Genomic DNA, 21,925 nt, shown 5'->3' with positions numbered 1-21,925 from the left:
TAAGCCATGGAATATTCAAGGATAGAAGAAAACTAGAAAACTAGTTTGAAAGTTTTCAATAATCAATGAAGTCATCCAAATTGAAAAATGATCGTAAAATTTTCATTTTACAAGAAAATAAAACAAACAGGCCTTGTCATATTTTCTTGGGATGAAATATTTCACTGGCCGTTTGATTGATTGTCGTTTATTGAAGAGGATGTAATTTTCCTGAACGACTGATCCTCTAAGTAAATACTTTTCCCATTGTAAACATCTGATGTTTTTACAAAGACCGGCTATTGATATTTATATTAGTAAGTCTAAATTAGCTTTTCTTTGTAAAACAAGATGCAAATTTAATAAGTTTTGGTTGACTGACTCTCATTTCCTGAAGGCTTTAGTATGTTGATATATCTATGGCATGTATTGCCACTTCAACATTACAGGACACTGTTTAACAAATATGTATGTCTTGCATCGCTGAACAAGAGCATCCATAAGACTGTTTAGGGTGTGTTCAGCTGTCTCAAGATTTGTATTAGCCCTCATTTCACATTATTCAGGTCACAATTTCAATTTTAAAAAACAGTGGAATCATGTTAAAGATATAGTTGAAAAGGTTTCATGTTAGTATGGTTTAAGTCCAGCATTCTGTGAGTTACCTTTATGCATGAAATGTACTTCTGCAAGTATTGTTTTGATTAGAAAACCCATCAACATATTAACTCAAGTATTATGAGATAGTCTAAATCCTAATTTGACTTGCTGTATCTGTAATGCGAGTTTGGTAAAAAAGTTTTTGTCTGTTATCTTTATGCTGTGGAAGAAATATAATCCAGAGTAAATTTCATCTGTAAATTTATTTAGTATTACTGAACATATCACAGACAAGTGATATGAATGCTGCTGCTATCACTCAGCTGAACAAACTTGACAATGTAAATCTCATAGCTGGACTTGCAAAGTAATTCATGTGTGCAGGGTCACATTTTGTACCCTGATGTGTTTCATTTATTCTTGTTGATTGTGGAAACTATGGTTTACAATGAAGGGAAATGGCCATTTAAATGTCCTGAAATTGTTGATTTTTAAAATCAAACAAATGACATAGACTTTGTGTTTTAGGAAACCAGAAGAGAATAGGGAAAAGAAATATTGATACTTCATTTAAATACATAGAGTTCTAATCTTCTTGGTGTTCTGTACTGTTGTAGGAAAAAATCCAACGAATCTCCATTCAGTAATAAACCACGGGTTGCCAGGTTGTCCACCAGTGAGAAGGAGAGTCCAGAGATTGGCAGCAAGGATCTTGAACCCAACCCGTTTGAGTTCAGTCCCACAGGAGGCGTGACGTTCAGAGATAAAGTCAAATCTGATGTCAGCGTTGTTGGACAGGGGTACGGCAAACAAGACAGCGGCAATGTCTCTGTGTCTCCATCACAAATACTGCCCAGAACAGATTCACCTCCAATACCGACTCATGCCAAAGCTAATGCTAGGAAAGGAGGCGGCAGACCAAAGGTAACCCAGCCAGTCTCTCTTATCTCTGTAAAACATTCATAGCTTCTCAGTGCCAGCCATTTCTCCATTGCATCAATTCGTTTAGGAGCCACATAAAGTTTCATGGAAGTTGGCCGAACTCAACTCAGCACAGTCACAGCTGCAGTGTTAACTACTGATATTTTCTCGGACAAACAAGTCAATATTACTAGCATTGAAAGATATCCATTGTAAGCCGCTTTTGCATTTTTTCCCAATATTAGCAGCTCTATGACATGTTTTATGTCTTTCTCTGAATTTATTGCCTTTTCCCATCTCTGTACCAGGCAATGTGGTGTCTCCACTTACTATGGCATCACTTACTCACCCCGGTGCCGTGGATAATGAAGACCTCAGTGAAGACGTAGGCGTTGTTGGAAAAGGTAAATTTAATTGTTGATCATAAAACTGTTAACAAAACATTGATACACATTATTAACAAATTTAATCAATTTAATTAATCATAGGATGTAATGTTGATGAAAAACCTTGAACATTTGACCTGACATTGATGCATGCGTGCATAGGGAATCATTCAACAGATAAATCATACTTCTTAGTCAACAGAGATGATACTTCATATTCTTCCCACTCACTGGCCATGGCCAAATAATTGAAGGACATTTTTTTATGAAATGTCAAAGTGTTGTCCTGACTTCATATAAGTGTTAAGATTAGTTCAATGGACTGTTGTTTGAGAGGGAAGAACTCTTTTTTGGGAAATGCTTAAGAGCCACCTGGCAAATCGTGATCATATGATTGTGAAAAGTCTTGATGCACTACTAGTTCATGTCTTGCAGGGAGGTTGATGATCTCCCAATAATCACGATGCGTGTTTTGTTGATCTTCAGGAGTGTTTGGTACGAAATACGCTCCACCAACTCAAGAGTATGGAAATGATAAGTCCAAGCGATCAAAAGAGCGCAAAGATTCAGAAACAGGACGGAGCAATCTTCCAACAGGCGTCTATGGAGTGTATGGTGTTGGAATGAAACAAACGAACAGCCTTGAAGACAACGACAGCTCTGATGAGGTAAGCTAGTATTTTTGATACGGTTATAACAGTTTACCTGTAAATTGTGTCTTGGAAATAGTTCATCAGACAGATAGTGTTGATGTTTTTCCCAATAGGGATACCAGACTTATGTCTTGAAGTGCTTCTTTCAGATAAAGGTTATTTACATTACATTCACGCAAACAGAGCAGGACTGTTAGGACTTTACAATTGTCACGTAGTCACAGAGTTGTCATTGACTGGGTTGCTGAAATAACATTTTTGAAATCTGTCTTTGGTCAGGATCCAGCCAGCATCTCCATGTCCAAGGCCACCAAGGATAAGATGGCCAAGAAACAGCTGGAAATGGAACAGAAGAAAGCTGAAAAGCAGGCTGAGAAGGAGAAGAGACAGAAAGAGAGGGAAATCTGGCAAAAACAACAAGAAAGAGAGAGGGAGAAAGCTCGGGAACAGCAACGCGAAAACTCAAAGAAATCAAAAGCTTTACTGAAGAAATACCACTTGACTGTGAGTGTTATATTTGCCTCTGATTCTCAACTCATTATTATACCATCAGTGTCACTGGAATGTATCAGTGTTTACCTAAACATCTGTACGACAATCCCACCGTTGTATCCTTTGCAGTCAGCTTTGAAATCGTGACTCAAATCTCTTGCCAATATTTGTACGTCCAAGGTGTTCAGAGTTATCATAAGTCAGTTCATCTGTCACTTCCACATACCAATACATTCGTATGTCAATTCTTACATCTCCAGTTTTGACGATGGTAAGCCTCAGGCATTCATTTGCCTTTTGTCGTTAAGCAACAGAGTAAACATTTCCTAGCCTGGTTCTAATAAAGGAGTGTTTATTGAGTGCTTGTATACACTGGGCTTTGCCCTTTGTGTTGTGCGAGCCTCCCCATTATGAAGACAATTCCAAGTTCTATGGGTAATGATGATCTTTTTCGTTATTTACAGCATTAACAATATCAGGATCAAATTCCTCCAACACCCCTCCAAAGAGCAAGACAGTCATTGGTAAACCACCCGTGGCAAGCACGCCAAAGAAAAAATTAACAAAGTCGTAAGTTAAAACCCCCTCCTTGTGTCTAATATTATGAACAACAAAGTTGTACCAAAGAAGCATTGAAGTGATTGTTGCAACTTTACTCGAGTCGTGGAATGTTGTGTTTCCTGACTGAATCCCGTAAATCGCACGCACACACATTACTGTATTTATTGAGGTCACAACTGATATTGGGGTCAGAGCGGAGCATATTTGCCACCTGCTCTTATATCCCGGCAAGTGACATAGTTACTCAACGTAAACAGCAAACAACAATGGGGTTTTCAACATCTTCTCTGTCTTCGAATTCCTCTGCTACACCTAGGCCAAGCAGCGCTGGTGAAATTTCGCCGACCAAAGGGAATACCTCATTGAATCAGAGCCTATCTATGCAACACGTTGATGATGACGGAGAACTCAAACCTTTCCCTAACCCAGATGTTGGACTCAGAGACGCTCTCAGGTTCCTACAGAATGAGCACTGGTAAGAGAAACCTCCTTTATGTTCAGCCATTACTACATTGTACTCAGTGATATGTTAGTTGTGGGTGCTATCCTTTTATTGTATCGTTCAATAGCACAGTGATTGAGTATTTGTTCAAGAAATCAAAACTCACAACTATAAGTCATAGGCATGAATCATAAAATATCAATTTTCATAATTTTGTCAGACATGTGTCTTTATATATGACTGTACTATGTACTATATTTAACCATTTGGCATGTTTGATAAACAGAGTGCATTTACTGAGAACTTAATTTACAGCCACTTCAAGTCTGTTTGTGAGTAAATTATTTTGGGTGTAACTTGCCACAGGCTGCCTGATTTGTGTTTGTTTTCTCTTTAATGTCATCAGCCTAGCATTATTTTTATTTTATGAATGGGATTTTTACCTCAGGGCATTTTTCATGGGCTCATTGGAAATCTGTACAGTCCTTTTTTTTTTAAAGCACAGAGTCACTTCATTTTCATTAATCCGCAGGGAGGTGAAAATAGATGGATTAACATACGTGAGAAGACTGGCAGTGTTCCACCCTGACACATTAAATTCTCAGTTACACACTGTGATAGTGGCAGTCTTAACAGAAGTGAAAAATCTCCGCTCCTCTGTCGCTCGAGCAGCGATTTCCACCCTAGCTGAAATGTTTACACAGCTCAGAGTAAGCATGGATAAGGTGAGGCACATAAATATTACAGTTGATCACTCGTCAGAGTCCCTTCTTTTTTCTGTTGAATCTGCCAGCAGACTTACTCCCCAGTTAGGGTAGGTTGCGTGCTGCTGACATTGAACCGATTTACAATCTGTGAATTTAATAGACTTGTCTTTATCTCATCATAATCCAGTCCTTAACAGTTGCCATAGTGATGACCACAGCATGACCTCACTCATACATTATTCATTGGTCAGAGACAAGCTAAGCATGCTGTGTGTCCCTGAGTCTATTTTGTCAAAGGTTCCTTCTTTTGTGTTTTTTCTTCTTTTAAGAGCAGATTTCATTTTCATGATCATCTCACTTATTGATTTATTGATTTACATCAGTTGTGATTTGAAGGCCATGGTTTTATTAGTGTTACCATTTATTTATCTATTTATTTATTTATTTATTTATTTATTATTTATTTAATGTTTTATTTATTTATTTGTTTATATATTTACATATCTATTTATCTTTGTTTCTTCTATTTATGTATTTATTTTGACATGGCTACTCCTGAAAACATCAAACTGAAATATTTTGTCAGGAAAGGCTTATCATCACTTAGAATTCATTCACTTAAATTTGATGTCACAGAGTGAAATGTGTGTCTACCTGTAAACATAAGCCAAACAGTGCATTGACTGTTCCACTCACCACTGCAGGCGTATCTGAAAGCTGAACTAAAAGTGCATGACAGACAGCTGTTTGACCACCTGCCTTTGGATACATGACAAACTACATTATGTGTTTTTGAAAACGGCCATCAGACCTCCCATTTTGCAATGTTTCACTCAACATTGACTGGAATGTTTGTTCCTCACAACTGGTATTACCGATACCTGACTCGCTGACACTTCTGAGGTAGCCAAATTTCAAGTCGGAGCTGACAAGACGTATTGGGGTAGTCACCTCGAGTCATTTAGTGTGACACATTCCTGAGTAGCTAGGCACCAAGTCATGCAGTGTGAGATATTGAATGTTGTTTAATTTCAGAAATACTGGACCAGAGAGTTTCTGTACGTGCATTAAAAAACTCAGTAGAAAATTATAGCTTTTATTAGGGACAGTAATACTACTTGTAGAACTTTTTCCAAAGCCACTGCAAATTTCACGAATTGCTTCTAATAACCTACCACAGTTAACGAGGATAGAACTTTTATAGAACTTTTTTCCAAACATATCCAAACATATTGCAAATTTCAGGGGCTGCTACTTATTAACCGACCACAGCTAATGAGGGTACCAATTATCACATAGTTGTAGGTAGATCATTGCCAAGTGTCAAACGAATGGCCGCTGAACAACAATGTAATGCTTTTAATAAATTATGTGCTGAGATATTTGGAGTCGGTCAGGGCAACTGAGGTAAGCAGCTATGCTGCTGGCTTCCACCCTCAGCATCATGATTAATTGAATTTCTGACCTTGTTTTGCGCACAGGACCTGGATCAACTATGCAAAGGATTGCTGCAGAAAGCAGCCGAGAGTAATGGGTTCATCAGGGAGGATGTTGACAAGTCACTGGCTGCCATGGTCAACAGTGTGACGCCACAGAGAGCTCTGGTAGCATTGATTACTGGTGGGGCCAGGTATGTCAAGATAGGCAGGGCAGTAAATCATCAGTTTTAAAAGCACTTCAAAGGGTGTAAATTTTGATAGATATGTGTAGACTGTTTCAACATCACTGATTGAAGATCACATAAGGTCATAGTGGTGGTCTTGTCACTGTAATGTATAGGTCACGACCTTTGGTGATTACCATGCCATTCCATCTGACAGATATGGGTGCACTGACAGGGCAGTCTGCTGTGTTTTTGTTGTCTCTGTGCTTAAGAGAAAGTGACATTTATTTGCTGTGTAATGGGTCTGCTCATAATACTTGTTACATTTTTACAGTCATCGGAATGTGGCCGTCAGGAAAACCTGTGCCCAGTTCTTAGTGGAGGTGGTGGAAAAAATGGGGCCAGGTCGGCTGCTGAGTGGAATAAAAGATGTGACGGACAAAATTCTACCTGCCACTGCACAGTTTTGTGTTGATCCTTCCCCTGAAACTAGGTGAGTCAGATTTTGTTGCAAATTATTTTATGTTGGGAATACAAATGGAAAATACTGCATGTTGGTCCATAAACATATCAATATCCTTAAGAGAGAATGGCCTTTGAAGAAAAAGTTTATTGTAATTTGATATCAAATTAGCATGGCAGCTTTGCTCAATCAATTTCCATGCTGTGTGTGTCTTATAGTCTAGCAGTAAATATTAGAAAAGCATTCATGTGAGAAGTGTTCATAAGGATTACTTACTTACTCCTGCACATCATGAGTCTGTATTACTCTGTGTTCTATGTCTCTTATTACAGATGTTAACCATAGTAATTATGACATAGGATATTTTGTTTGACCCAATGCTCATGACATGTCAAAAATTTTTTCTTTGGAAAATTATGAATAATGATAAGCGCTCACAGGAAGAATTAATTGATGGGTTATGAAAAATGATTAGTGTTAGTGCTTACCGTGTCAGCAGACTTCATGGATATCAACATACATACACAACTTCTATCACATGTCATGTAATTACAGTATCGGCGGACCCAATGATTATCTGCCAGGACTATTCACAACTCTGTGTTGGTTCAGTTTGTATGAATCTCATTGAAATTACACTGCCACCTCAGACTGATAGAAAATCAAACTCAATGATTCTATTGTCACAGGGGAATTAACAAGGGTCGTCCATTATCAGTGAGAATCGCAAAAATGAGACAATGAATGATTTTCTTCATTAGGAACGGTGATGAAGGTCTCTTTATCATGGGTCTTGTATCTATGCCCATCCTCATTTACGGCACCCATCATAATTATATATCCACATTCTTGCCAAATGACATGATGTTCAGCCTGTTTTTGTAACATATTTGTGTATTGCGCTCATTTCCCTAGGTATTATGGTCGCAAGATCATGTATCAACTCATGAACCATGAAGACTTTGAAAAATTACTTATAAAATATGTAGCACAGAAAGATGTACGACAAGTCAAGGAGGTGATGGAGAGGCTTAGACAAGATGTGAGTATTGACCTTATTGATCTACAGTGTACAGGAAATGTCTTTTAACCCTTTTCCTGCCAGACATTATCACTTCCCCATCAGCCAAGTCAGTAAAAAGCGGTATTGAGCCAAAACATAACGTATTTTCACCCACATGGCTTGGTATGTTATAGCATCTTTAGTCCAAAAAAAATCAAGTTTACAGTATTTATGTTTTCAACAGCTTTCAAATGTACAGTATTATGTTAAAATACACCATATGGAATATGTCGTGTTTCATTAATTTTAACCATCTCGACCTGGTGGGGAAATATGGACTTGGCAGGAAAAAGGGATATAGAGAGTATTGTGGTGTGACCTCTCAGCAAAATTACCATGCCACAGACTTCATGAAACTTCTGATGTTAGATATCTTATGTATTACCATGTATTGGTAACGGCATGACACCGAGAAATTTCCGGAAATTCCTACATTGACTCAAAGACTTTGTGAGGGCATACTGGTATATTTAAGTTTCATCAACTTAACGTCAGAAAAAGATTATTTCATGGATTTTAAAAGTTTAATACATAGCATGTCTATTAAAATTTGATGCATTGTGCATGCTTTTTAATTTAATGAATCTGTGCTTAAACATATGGCGTGAGCTTTCACAATATGTATCTCAGTTTTGTTGAAATATGCATTCTGCTGCAATTGGTCATCCAATTACTTGAATTTCCCGGCAATATCTCTATTTGTTTTTCATATTTCAGGGTCTTGGAGAAATGCCATCGGAGACTCCTTCAGCCAGGGCTAGACGCAGTAACTCAAACAGTGGATCTGGTTCTCGGTCCAACTCTGGCTCTCGGGAGAAAACGAGGTCAGCAAGCAGGTAAGATAATCACTAGAATCATTCAGTGAAATGCATAGCCTCTGGTCCTAAAGGAAGACACAGCCTTGCCTAGCTGCTATCACAAAACCTTATCTTGTTTCTTTGACAAAGCGTTGACTTGTTGCTATGACAAAGTCCTCACCTGTTGTCATGACAAAAACCCTGACCTGTTGCTATGAAAGAACCTGCAGTTGTTGCTGTGACAAAGCCATTGCTGTATATGCGTATACTGCTATCAGTGTGAAACCTCATAACGGTACACACATGCAGAATCTTCAGTAAAGATTGAGAAAAAAGAAAATACACAAATATTGTCATTCCTAATTGGCATTTTTCTCTTAGGTGTAATTTTTGAGCAATTTCAATGTAAAGAGAATTTTACATTACCATTTCAAGTCAGCCTTCAAATATTTGTCACTGCTGGATGGACATGATGTAAACATATCTCATATTTCATGCAGTTTCAACAATGGCTACTCAGCCGATATTTTAAATTGATTGTATCCAAAACAAATGAAACAATAAATTCATTATATTTTTCCCATTCTATAACTCCACTCTTAGATACACTGTTGGCAGAAATTACACATAATTCTCCTACAGTGCACATAGACATTTCACTTGTAATCTATACAAACTCCAGCAGGTTTTGCTCATAATTAGGGGCCAAGCCGACCGCTGGGACCCTATTGTTATTGCTCAAGTTCTACTACTTCCTCTTCTTCCTCTTTTTCTTCTTCTTCTTCTGCCGATTCTTTGTCGACCTAGATCTCTTAAACGGCTGAACGAAAACTTCTCAAATTTGCAGGGCTAATAGGTGTCAATTAGTACTTGTGCACCTGACCCTTGAAATTTTGATTGGTCACGTGACCTGGCGGCAATATTGGATTTTCCAAAAACCTAAAAACGGCTTCTCTAGAAGACCTAGGGGTCTAGTTGATTTGAAATTTTTTGTATAATAAGCATGAAGTAAGGTCTTTAGAATTTGCAAATAAAATCACATGCGGTCACGTGACCTTGGCCGCCATATTGGATTTTCTAAAATACTCATGCAATCTTTAAAAATCTTCTTCTATAGAACCAACGCACTGATTGAATTGAAATTTCACCAGTATGATCTTGAGTGCAATCTCTTTCACGTTTGCAAAAGGCATTTTGATCAGTCACGTGGTTTGGCCGCCATATTGAAATTTGTAAAAATTGCAATTTCATCTTTAAAAATCTTCTTCTCCTGAACCAATACACCGATAGAACTAAAATTTTACATATATCATCTTTAGTGTGATCTCTTTCAAGTTTGCGAAAGGCGTTTGGATCGGTCACGTGGTTTTGCCGCCATATTGGATTTTGCGAAAATCGTAATTTCATCTTTAAAAATCTTCTTCTCCTGAGCCAATACACTGATAGAACTAAAATTTTACATATATCATCCTAAGTGTGATCTCTTTCAAGTTTGCGAAAGGCGTTTGGATCGGTCACGTGGTTTTGCCGCCATATTGGATTTTGCGAAAATCGTAATTTTATCTTTAAAATCTCCTTCTCTAGAACCAACACACCGAGTCGACTGAAATTTTACATGTATCATCTATAGTAATATCTCTTTCAAGTTTGTGAAAGCCATTTGGATAGGTCACACGGTTTTGCCGCCATATTTGATTTTGCAAAACTCGTAATTTAATCTTTAAAAATATTCTCCTCCAGAACCAATACACAGATTGAACTAAAATTTTACACTCATGGTAGTTCTAGTGGTAGTTCTTTTTAATTTCCGAAAGGCGTTTGGGTCAGTCAGGAGGTTTGTTTGCCGTATTGGATATAGCGAAAATCGCAATTTAATCATTAAAAATTTTCTTCTCAAAAACCAACACACAGATTTAATTGAAATGTTACTCATATCTTTCTTAGTGCGAGCACTTTCAAGTTTGCGAAAGGCATTCGGATCGGTTAAGTCGCCCCAATGTTCACAAGGCTGCAGTTTAAAACCTCGTCAGTCAGAAAATCGATCAGTGATGTATGTTATATTGTACACTTGAAAGTCAAAGACGGAACAACAGACTGCAATGCCCGCTGTCAAATTTAGCTAGCAGTCACACGAGCCCTAATCTCGGCCACTTGTGTATTGCAACTTCAGCGCCCAGGTTTTGTTCGCCAGGATGACGTTGTCAAGTATACTGCCATGGAAGTACTTAGAGGAGTGTGCCACTAGCTTTAAGGGGTGGCCGATTGCTGTGATTGACTGAATAAGAACGGGACAAGGTCCTGCCAGGGCACAATTACTGGGGTCTACGCACAGCTGATATGTGAGTGTCAAGGATCATAAATGAAGCTATTCTGGTAATTTTATATGTAGGTGTCTGAATGCAAGCTCACTTGTTCATCACGAATACAAAAGAAAGATACATGACTATGCATGGAGTGGCCCTGGTGTGTTGTGTAACTAAGAGCATGTAACTGATTAAAAATGTAAACAAGACCACATCAAGTCCAGCTGTTAATGTCGTAAAAATCGCTGATAAACATCGATTAAAACAACACCTTGTTTAATGAAGTCCTGCAGCTTGATCGAATTTCACTGTAATTATATTGCTTTGTGCCATTTGCACGCCCGGTCTGTGAAATTGCCCAAATTTACCCGATGTTTATCAGCGATTTGGGGACTTTAATATCGATACTAGACGATACTAGAATGACTTACCCTGTGCCTCGGTACGCCGGATCTGTGAAACCTCCAATATTGACTCGATGTTTATTGGCAGTTTGGGGACTCTAATATTGATAGTAAACAGTACTAGAATGACTTTCCCTGTGCCTCATCACACAAGGTCTGTGAAATCGCCGATATTTACCAGATATTTATCAGCGATTCGGAGACACTAATATCGATACTAGACGATACTAGATTCTGTCAAATCGCGGGTAAATATCCGATAAATATCGGAAATTACACCACCTTAGAGTTCTGGTCAAGCCCGACTTCCAAGGACTGACTCTAACTTCGATACTAAACGATACTAGATTCTGTCAAATCGCGGGTAAATATCCGATATCGGAGATTTCAATACCTTACAGTCTTGGTCAAACCCGACTTCCAAGGACTGACTCTAAGCTTCGATACTAGACGATAAGATTCTGTCAAATCGCGGGTAAAAATCCGGTATATATTGGACATTTCACCACATTACAGGTCTTGCAAAACACGACTTCAAAGGACTGACTCTAGCTTCGATACTAGCAATACTAGATTTCGTCAAATCGCTGGTAAATATCCGATATATATCGGAGATTTCACCACCTTACAGTTCTGGTCAAACCCGACTTCCAAGGACTGACTCTAGTGTCTATGTTTACAACTATTGTCTCACGAATTCTGACCTACTGTCATCGGATTATGGATTGGTATGATTGCGATTATTTTTCGATACTAGACGATACTAGATTCTGTCAAATCGCGGGTAAATATCCGATAAATATCGGAAATTACACCACCTTAGAGTTCTGGTCAAGCCCGACTTCCAAGGACTGACTCTAACTTCGATACTAAACAATATTAGATTCTGTCAAATCGCGGGTAAATATCCTATATATAACCGCGATATCACCACCTTGCAGGTTTTGCCAAAACCCGACTTCCAAGGACTGACTCTAGCTTCGATACTTGGCGATACTAGATTTTTTCAAATCGCGGGTAAATATTCGATATATATCGGACATTTCACCACCTTACTGTTCTCAAACCTGACTTCAAAGGACTGACTCTAACTTCGATACTAGGCGATACTAGATTTTGTCAAATCGCGGGTAAATATCCGATATATATACCGGAGTTTTCACCGCCTTAAAAATCTAGCCGAGTAAATCTAACTTGTATAGTCTAGTACCCGTAAATATCGGATATCATATAAAAGTGCAATGTCGCGATGTCCTCGGGATTCCGGGATAAACTTCTTTGTATAGCGCTCACCCCACCTATCGCGTTCACCACACTCAGGTGTGTCACATCGCCTTCACCTCACTAAAACATTCACAAATCACAGATTTGAACCAAGTCTACGATGCGGCTATCAGGCAGCTGCAATTACCAACTACAAATAGTTTATTGATTGTTGTCAGTTGGGTAGGAAACTAGGTTTAAAATGGCTGCTGTCACTCACAGCCTGTCGGTAAAATGGTTAATCAAAGCTAGACGCTCTTGGTTCTAGGTCTAAATAGGTGATAAATTCTTTGTTTGCCGTTCGCGTGCGGGTAGGATTTTGGACGAAATCTGAAAAACAAACATAAATCGCCTGCTCGAAAATAAGGCGCGTTGTGCCCTGTCTTTGTTTGCAATGAAGCAGCAGTGTACTTAAATGTCGCAAAAACGTAAATGTCATACAAAAGTTTCAGTACAAATCAGATTACCTATCGTAAAGGGGTACATCAACCGCTGTTCGTAAAATGTACATGTGCATCTCCTGTTGAAGCGGACTGCAATGAAGATCGATCGACCGTTTTACAAGTAGATTTCTCCCTCGAAGTTTTGAAGTCGGCGGAAATGCGTGAAAAGACATCAAAAACAGTTCTTGACTGGTTTAGCTTTGAATAACGAATGGAACTAATTTTCCATCAGCTTTTCCGCGATCTGTGATTGATCATGACATTGGATCTGCACCGGGGCAAGCAGGTACCGTCGGTGAAATGTTCATTATTGAATGCTCCACATAGTTCTTATGCAGTTGAAGTTGCTCATACTTTGAACATTTTTTCTGGTACAAAATGAATGGATCATTTTATAAGTCCGGATTAGAATTCAGTTTTCAAAATTAGCAATTGCCATTACATGTGGCATCTGCTGTCTTGACAAGCAGAATACTTGGCATTTTAGTTAGTAATGCACTCAAGACATTTAATAACATGCTGTTCGTTGTACTCACTTCGCTCCATATTGATAGCGTTTTACAAGTCATATGATAGCATATTAAGTCGAGTGACACTGCTGTCCCGTTTTGGATAGCTTTTTTCTTCGGTAGAAGCTATTTTTTGCACCTTACCCTAATCGAAGAAACGGAATGGAACGGAAGGCCACACAAAATGGAAATTTGTTTCTATCTTCTTTTTTTGGCGATGCGTGTGTGACAGTATGGCGTACATGGAAGTTTGCTTGCGTATACTTTGCTTTAATGAAATAAAAATTTAAAATATCGTAAACCTACCGCCCATCGACGACGTCACTTTAATATAAAGGAAAATGAGGGCAACTCCACACATCGACTCTACCAAGTTTGTTTAATATTAAGGTATGGTGAATAAAAGGATCATTGCATTTATTTTGTGTGGAATACATGGCGAGACACCGGTGAATCGATAGTGCTTTGACCCTAGTCATGTGATCTGGGTCGCCGGTAAATCTGTTTGTTGATTGAGTGATTCAAGTGTTTCGGAACTAAAAACGGGGTTTCTTCATCAGTCGCTCTCTTGTTTTGTATCCCCTCCGCTTGGTTGTGTGATAAAGTCACCTTCGTCCTCGAAGAGGAGAAGCCAGATTCGTTATTGAGAGAGTTAGCCACTATTGACTGACTCTATAGTGAGCAATCCGGTGTGTGGTGTCATATTATAATTAACATGACCCAGCATCGACCGGAGTTTCTGGACGCTTATACGGATATTTGTTTTAGGGCATATTTTGAGCGTTGCTAGTGCTCGTTATGTAACAGTAAATGTTGTACTAATCTGACAACGATTAATTTGTTTTAGGCATTTAAATCGATTTTCCGAACTTTTGGTTTTGTGTCAATTTTTCATGGACTTTTTAATAGATTTCGGGTCGATATTGGTGCCTGCTTTCCAGTGTTTGAAAAGCATGTTGTGAAGGACTGTTTCAAGAAATAAATCATCTTATTTCTCTGTAGTAGTGTCACCTTTTATCAAGATGTTAAGCCTTTGTTTTCTGAGTGACAACTCCATACTTTGGTTATTGCCAGTAACTTTTTTCAGTTTAATATATGGAATTTTCAGGTTTTGAAAGAACACCTTTTTGTTGTACCCCAACATGTTTAAATTCATAGTGTACAGGTCAGCAAAACAACTATTACGCCAAGAAAAATAAAACGTTTGTTTCGTACACGTATCCTACACTTATGTGGTGACGCGGGTTTCTTTTCTTAATGACCTTAGACTTTATGTATGCGTATATCCCCATAACTCAGTAAACACAAATGCTACATCCTTAATATTTGGTATGATGGAAGACATATTGACGCTGCATGTGATTCCTCATTAATTATGTGCATATCTGGGTAGGAAATAGAGCTACGAGTCCGGATTTTGGTATATGTTTATAACTATGGGATATATTGGCAAAATCTCACATGACCTCCATGACCTTCAACCTCTAATAGAAATTGATCTTCATAACTCAGTAACCACAAGTACTCCATCCTTCATATTTTGTAGCATATCTATGATAGCACATCTTTACCATATTGTTTATGTGCATATGATGTAATTCTTGGTAGGCCAATAGAGCTAGAGGTCTGATCTTTGAAACACTGGGATAACTTTTTGATAAAACTTTTTTAAAATGTTAGGTTTCAAGGTTGATCTTTGACATCCACATATCAAATGTGGCCAAAGTGTCATCTATGCAATTACTGTCAACCATGGCAACAGCTTGGGCCCCGCCAATGCTGCTTGCAGCTTTATTTATTAATTGAAATGTATTATCTTGGCTTTGATAATTGTTTTCAGAGCATGTATCAATTTTACTTTGTAATTAGTGATGTTGTGTTGGTATATGAAATGTGTCATAGTTTCCTCAGCTTTGCCATTTCCAATCAACTGTAACAGCTAATAGTTTTTGCTCATTTGAACAATTGCAGTGATGTTAATGGATTGACGCCTCCGGGCTCAACCCGCAAGGTGCGCAAGTCTCCACGGATGGATGAAGCCAGCATGGAAGTCGTGAAAGACCTGTGCGCGACGTTAGCGGCCAATGACTGGCGAGACAGACACAAAGCTATTCAGTATTTACAAGAATTAACCGCTGACCAGACAGACCTAGTAATATCAAATATTGTGAAGGTAGGTATAGATCCATGGGGTACAGGTGAAAACACTTTGGGTTTTTACATGCAACTAAAAAAGATCACATGAAATGGTATTAGAGCACTGAGAGTGTTAAATGTATATTTGAATCATATTTGGCTTTCTTTCTCTGACACCACCCATGCTCCTACTCAAATTTTTGTCAAAAAAGAACATTTTGACCATGTTATCCAAATATCATGTCCATGTCTCCTTTACATAAAAATACTCTCTGTACAAACTGCAACAGCTAGATACGGTATTTGATGACTGTTAATGTTTCAAAATTGTCACATCTTTCCAGCTGCCGTGCAATTTTCTGAGACTTGCCTCTGTTTACTCTTTTCTCTGAAACCGAACAGCTGCCCTTTCTGCCTTTTGTCATGGCCCATTGAGGCAGACAGACTGCCAAGTGTTGTGTTGCAGTCGCACTGTCTGCTGGGTAAGGAGGGAGGCATACCAACACAAACCCCCACATATACTGTACTGTAGGCCTCTATTACATGACATGCACAAGGCAATGACCCAGCAACTTCAGTGTCACGCAGGAAATTCTCACTTTCCCTCCAAGCTACTTGATAGCTTGCGATAGAAATATATAAAATAGGTTTTGTGTTAATATGCAAGGCAGGGTGTGACCTGTTTGACCAGTGCAGTGTCTATTTGCAGTGAACCCATGGGTGATGTCTCAGTGATACTCAATGTCCAGTTGACCCATGACACACAGTTCACCTGGTTGCATTTAGTGTGAAAATAGACCAGTCCTCAATGGGGCCTGTGGTCTAAGCAACCCACATTTACATAAGTCTAACATTCCTTCTTTGTGTCTTTTCCCCCCGCACAGATTTTTGATGCTTTCACCCCAAGATTGTCGGATTCAAATAGCAAAGTCAATTTGACAGCATTACAAACCATGCTTCACCTTGTGCCAAGATTACGTGAATATTTAGGTGCTGTGATCAACACTATTGTGCCTGTCCTTGGAGCCAACCTAGCCTCAAAGAATACCCAGATCCATCAGACCACTCTGGAAGTCCTTGATTCCCTCATGGAACATGTTGGTAAGTGAATGTCACCTAGTACCTATCTCCGTGTATGAGCCAGATATATGTAGCACCTCTGTGTGACATCGACCTTGATATTTGATCATTCCAATGAGCCTGAACCAGTACATATAAAAAGTAGGGTAAATCCACATAAATTAATATCCACTAGCACCCCCTTCAAGGCCACGTGCACTGACTAGTTGGTCTACAGTTACTAATTTCATTAGGTCAACATCTTTAGTGACATCATAATTTTTGTAATCTTCCAACACAGATAAAGCACTGTTTTTCTATGTGGCAATTTTTTTCAATGTGCTTATTATATCCATCATTGTACTGAACTTGCCATAAGACATTGTGAATCTAACAGGTGTGTCATTTATTTTTCCTCCAGAAAATTCACTTCTGCTTCAGCCTTTTGCAAATCTAGCACAGTTTGGAAACGCTAGAGTGAAACCTGAAATGATTGAAAAATTAGCATGTAAGTAAAACTATCAAAATATCATAATTGGAGAATGTAATTGTGTCTTTTCTCAAGGTGATAGAGTACCAAGATCAAGGTCATTACCATCACGATGCATCTGTATATGCAAAGAGTGGCATTATTCACTGTATAAGTAACCCAAAGATGTGTGATCGATGTCAGAATCTTTACCTCACGTTTGCCATATGTAAATGTATAGGATAAAGCCCGAGTACGAGGGCTCTTCTGGTATATAAAGTCCAACCCAACGATAAAATGTCGAGGCCGCAGGCCGAGACATTTTATCGTTGGGTTGGACTTTATATACCAGAAGAGCCCGAGTACGAGGGTTTTATCCGACATAAAAACTATCGCCCCTAACTGATATATTTTCGTTTTCAATGTGTTTACGTCAACCGTCCCCTTTGTCAATGTAACATGTTTAGGATATGAATAGAGCCGTTCACAGTTTACGTCACTGTTCTCTCATTAATATGCAAAAATAAATATTTGTCCGCATTTTTAGATTACGCTTTTGAAAATTACGCATGCAAGAACGACGAAAATACATCTCAGTGGGTGACTGCTAGTGTAACAATGAATACTAAAAATCATATTAACGACTCTGAGTACTAGCTGCAAAAACGGCCATGTATGCAACATTGATAAAATTTGTCCGCATTTCAAGCTGCGTGTGCGATGTCGCGCGCGTACAGCTATATTTAGTAACAAACCTGTACCGTGAACAAGGCTATTAAAACTTTTCTTTGTGAAATAGCCTTCCAATGTAATGGAACATCCTATAAATGCCCTAGGGCACATTATATAAATGCCCTAGGGCACAGCAGATTTTGTGTTGCAGCTGGTTTCCGCTGTGTTACCAAATTTGAATATTAAAACGTACCAGATGTCTACAGAATATGACATGTTCACTTTTGATTGGACAGTACTTTACTACGGCGCTGTCATTCATTTCTGGAATTTGGTGACCAAGGCTTTATGAGTAAATAAAACACCCTGAATTGAGCACTCTGATTGGTCAATCAACAGTAGATAGTTTTTAAATACAAGTTATTGTGATCATTCATCATTTGTCGTCTGTATGTCTGTTCACTGCAAAAACATGTTTTATACCAGGTAGCACACAAGTCAACACTTACTCTCTCTCTTGAAAAGATCTAATTTATTTATTTTTTTACGTTTTGGCTAGATCTGAGTTCAAGAGTGTACCCAAGGAAACAGCAGACGGTGACGCGGTACGTACTTCCAGTAATGTGGCACCTCCTCAGCAACACCACTGGCAGTGGAGCCGTGCCCGGCGGCACTGGTAACATACGCACTGCCACATCTAGTCTGGCAAATAGTCTGTTCGCATTGATGGGACAATCATTACTAGACCAAGCACAATCCAATCTATCACAAAGAAACTTGAAGACACTTCAAGATATGTTAGAGAGTCCCTAGTTTGTATTACTTTTTCTGAAAAAAAGAAGGCCTATACAAAAAAAAGCAAAAAATAACCAAGTAATTTTAGATCCATCTAGTTAGAATAGCTGTAGTGCATGACAGACGGGTGAATTGAAATTATGTTATTGGTGAAATTTGAGCCGTAAGGAATTTTTGAAATAATGCATTTTCTGTGTTTGTCTACTTGCAAGAGGCAAAAGATAAGATATTTTGATTTCATGACTGCAGCAATTGTCTGCTTTTTTTTAGCGGTAGTACTTTTTTCTCGGTAATGACGGCTTTTTACTCTGATTAAGAACAAGTGCGGAAAATGTTGTACCGTAGTAAAATCTTCCTTAAAGGTAACTCCTTAAAAGTACCGTTCACCATTCCCTCTTTTTTTCCATGTGAAGAGAGATATAACGATTTCAACCCAAAGAAAGGAAAAGACAGCAAACGTTCAGCATTTTTAAAGTGATTTTGATTGCTTCCCTTTTTTATTGGAAATACCCCAATTTTTTTATTTAGGAACAAATTGTGAATATTTTTTTGAAGGTTAGCACCTAGTGTAACCATGAATTCTATCTTACGATGATGTACAGTAATTTTGTGTATAGTATGATAAGATTTTGTACAATAATTATTTTGAGTTGTTTATTTGATGTATAAAATTGTTCACCTTGGTTTTTCATTTTGTTCTTCATTACGGTATTTACATAACAACTTGAAAGTGGACTGGATGGGTTTTGCTTTTGTAGACTACTTTGAAGTGGATATTATTGTCTGATTTCGGGTTTTGATACTTTGACTTGTCAGCCGTTTTCACACTGATTGGGACGTTTAGGCCCAAGTGTCCCGAATAATTCAGTGTTAAAACCAACTGAGCCTTTTCCAGAATATGATATTTTTGAAGACCTATTTTAACCATGTCCAAGTATAAATGTGTGCACCTCTTAACCGTTTATGAAATTGTAGAATTGGACCTTTTATCTTCTTTATTATTAGAGTTAAGCCCCCTAGCTTTACAAAGGGAATGTATAGTTTGACCTGACAGTAAAGGTATCCCACACTGTCCCATCAGAACATGTATAATGCACTGTATGCTTCTTCTAGTCAGCTTTCAGAGATACCAGATCAGTCGACTGATCACCAACACCACCCTTTAGTCTTTATCATCTCTTGATTCGTTCTATTCTACATTTTAATATTTACACATTGAGATCGTTGTTGAATAATGCTGCTTAAAATTTATTTGATTATTTTATTGATTTATGTTTCCAACAAATCAGTGAGAAAGAGAGAGAGAGGGAAAAAGTGTTGAAAAATCCATCCATGATGCCTCTTAGTTTCCATTCTAATTGGCACCAGTACTTAATCTCCGTCCAAATTCCAAAGTCCCTGCATATAACTAGGTCAGTATTTCTATAGAAAAGTCAAGGCAGCCCGCTAACAGGCTATCTTTATTGACTTTCCAATCCAGTTTTTAATTCCGAAGGAAAGAAAAAAAACTATTGAAAAAATAACATAAGGAAGTTGTGTCTATGTGTTTGTTGTATGTTTGTGTTCTAGACTTGACATTCCAGCCGACTTTGTTCCAAAGTTTAATAAGAGAGCAGTAGTTTCCTTTTGAAAGTGAAGACATTTGGATAGCGTGCATGACCCATGGTAGCTTGTTTTATCCAAGGTTATGTACCTGTGTAAATTTCATCATAATGTCTATGTGATGTCTTCATTTCCCTGTTCATACTTTATTAATGCAATACCAAACAGTGGTACCTATGTCTAACACCCTAACTATTACCAGACTGTACTCTGCATTCAAGGAATGAAAATGCACCAAATATTACTGCAGTGCTCTTTTGAAAACTTTTCCTGTATTATAAATAGCTTCGGAGAAATTTTCGATACAATTTTTTTATAACTCTATCATTGTCATTTTCAGATTCTACTCATATCCAAACATACATCTACATTTTTTAATTTATATCAAACAGTGTAGCCTTCCAGTTAGAGATAGTTATGCCAGATGATGTGGTGGTATTTTGTGTAAGACCTGCAGCCACTATGTAGACTTCCCACATTCAGTCTAGCCAATAATTCTGGTATATTCAAATGTCAACAATATGCAGCTGTGGGTTTTGAAAAGCAGCTTTTTTAGTGGTCACAATAGAGCCATTTGTAGCGATGGGAGATGTTGTTGTTCCTACTAGGGAAAGAAACAAGTATGTGTATATGTCTCACGTCAAATTCAAATTAATGAAAAAATCCACTTGAAGCCATTGTTTGAAATATTCCAGTAGAATCCAATGTGACAACAGCGCTGCTTTGGCGGCATCGAGCATGTGCCTCACACATGTACACTGGTACTGAGTTATTCAACACCCGTCCATTGACAGCGATTCATTTGAGAGACAGAGCAGGGTAGATAAACTATGACTGATGTACCCTCTATTACTTCATAACCACGATAAACTGTGAAAACGTTTAAACGTGGAAATTTCTACTGTAATAAATTAAATATAGTCCTCAAACAAAGGTTAATTCTCATAACGATTTCAAAGATTGATTCCTATAACTTTTCAAAAAGTAGTGGTCATGTCTACTCAGTATTCAAAAAATACTTTTGTGTCACTCACTGTTACCACGGATATTTAATATTTTCAAGCAGTTTACACTTTTTAAGATTGGTCTTTGTAATAATACTTTTTAATATGCAAAAATGTGCTATTAGTAGCCTTGAGCGACCCATTACAATGTGTTTAATTTTACAGAAGAAACGCCCGGAAAATTTTCATCAAACTAGGGTGCTGTTATGAAATGGAATGGCAGAAGCCATGTTGGAAATCTAGTTTGTCTGTTTAGTAGTGCTTTACACCAGGGAAAAATTGTACCTTATGTAAAACAAGACTGTTCTGTAAATGTTTTTTAAAGTGTGGACTTTTAAATTAATGTTAATTATGCCTGTAGGTGGTTTATTTGTTTATTTGGTTTGATTTTTGTTTCCTCCAATGTTTTGCTTTGCTGCAAGGAATTTTAAATCTATCTGTCACCATGGTAACAAGACTGTGACATGTAATTATCTTAATACAGAGCAACTTTTGATTTGCTCGGACTGTGTGTATGAAAATTACCTTTCAACATCACCTACTGGACATGGAGTGTCTGTATTTTTATGAGCTGATCATTAAAAGTAACTGAAAAAACA

General features: G+C 38.0%; 1 protein-coding gene across 1 annotated transcript; it reads left to right on the top strand.

Moving 5' to 3' along the window:
- Positions 1-2,825: 2,825 nt before the first annotated feature.
- Positions 2,826-21,925, top strand: LOC139152821 (TOG array regulator of axonemal microtubules protein 1-like). Its single transcript, XM_070726166.1, has 12 exons — positions 2,826-3,043; positions 3,496-3,601; positions 3,909-4,067; positions 4,567-4,759; positions 6,223-6,371; positions 6,679-6,837; positions 7,723-7,849; positions 8,588-8,706; positions 15,561-15,762; positions 16,610-16,826; positions 17,206-17,292; positions 18,485-21,925. Exons 3-12 carry the CDS (start codon positions 3,973-3,975, stop codon positions 18,736-18,738), a joined length of 1,602 nt encoding a protein of 533 aa, XP_070582267.1. The 5' UTR covers positions 2,826-3,043; positions 3,496-3,601; positions 3,909-3,972; the 3' UTR covers positions 18,739-21,925.

This window comes from Ptychodera flava, chromosome 16, assembly GCF_041260155.1.
Source record: "Ptychodera flava strain L36383 chromosome 16, AS_Pfla_20210202, whole genome shotgun sequence".
NCBI classification, from domain to species: Eukaryota; Metazoa; Hemichordata; class Enteropneusta; family Ptychoderidae; genus Ptychodera; species Ptychodera flava.
This window is presented reverse-complemented; position numbering and strand designations above follow the sequence as displayed.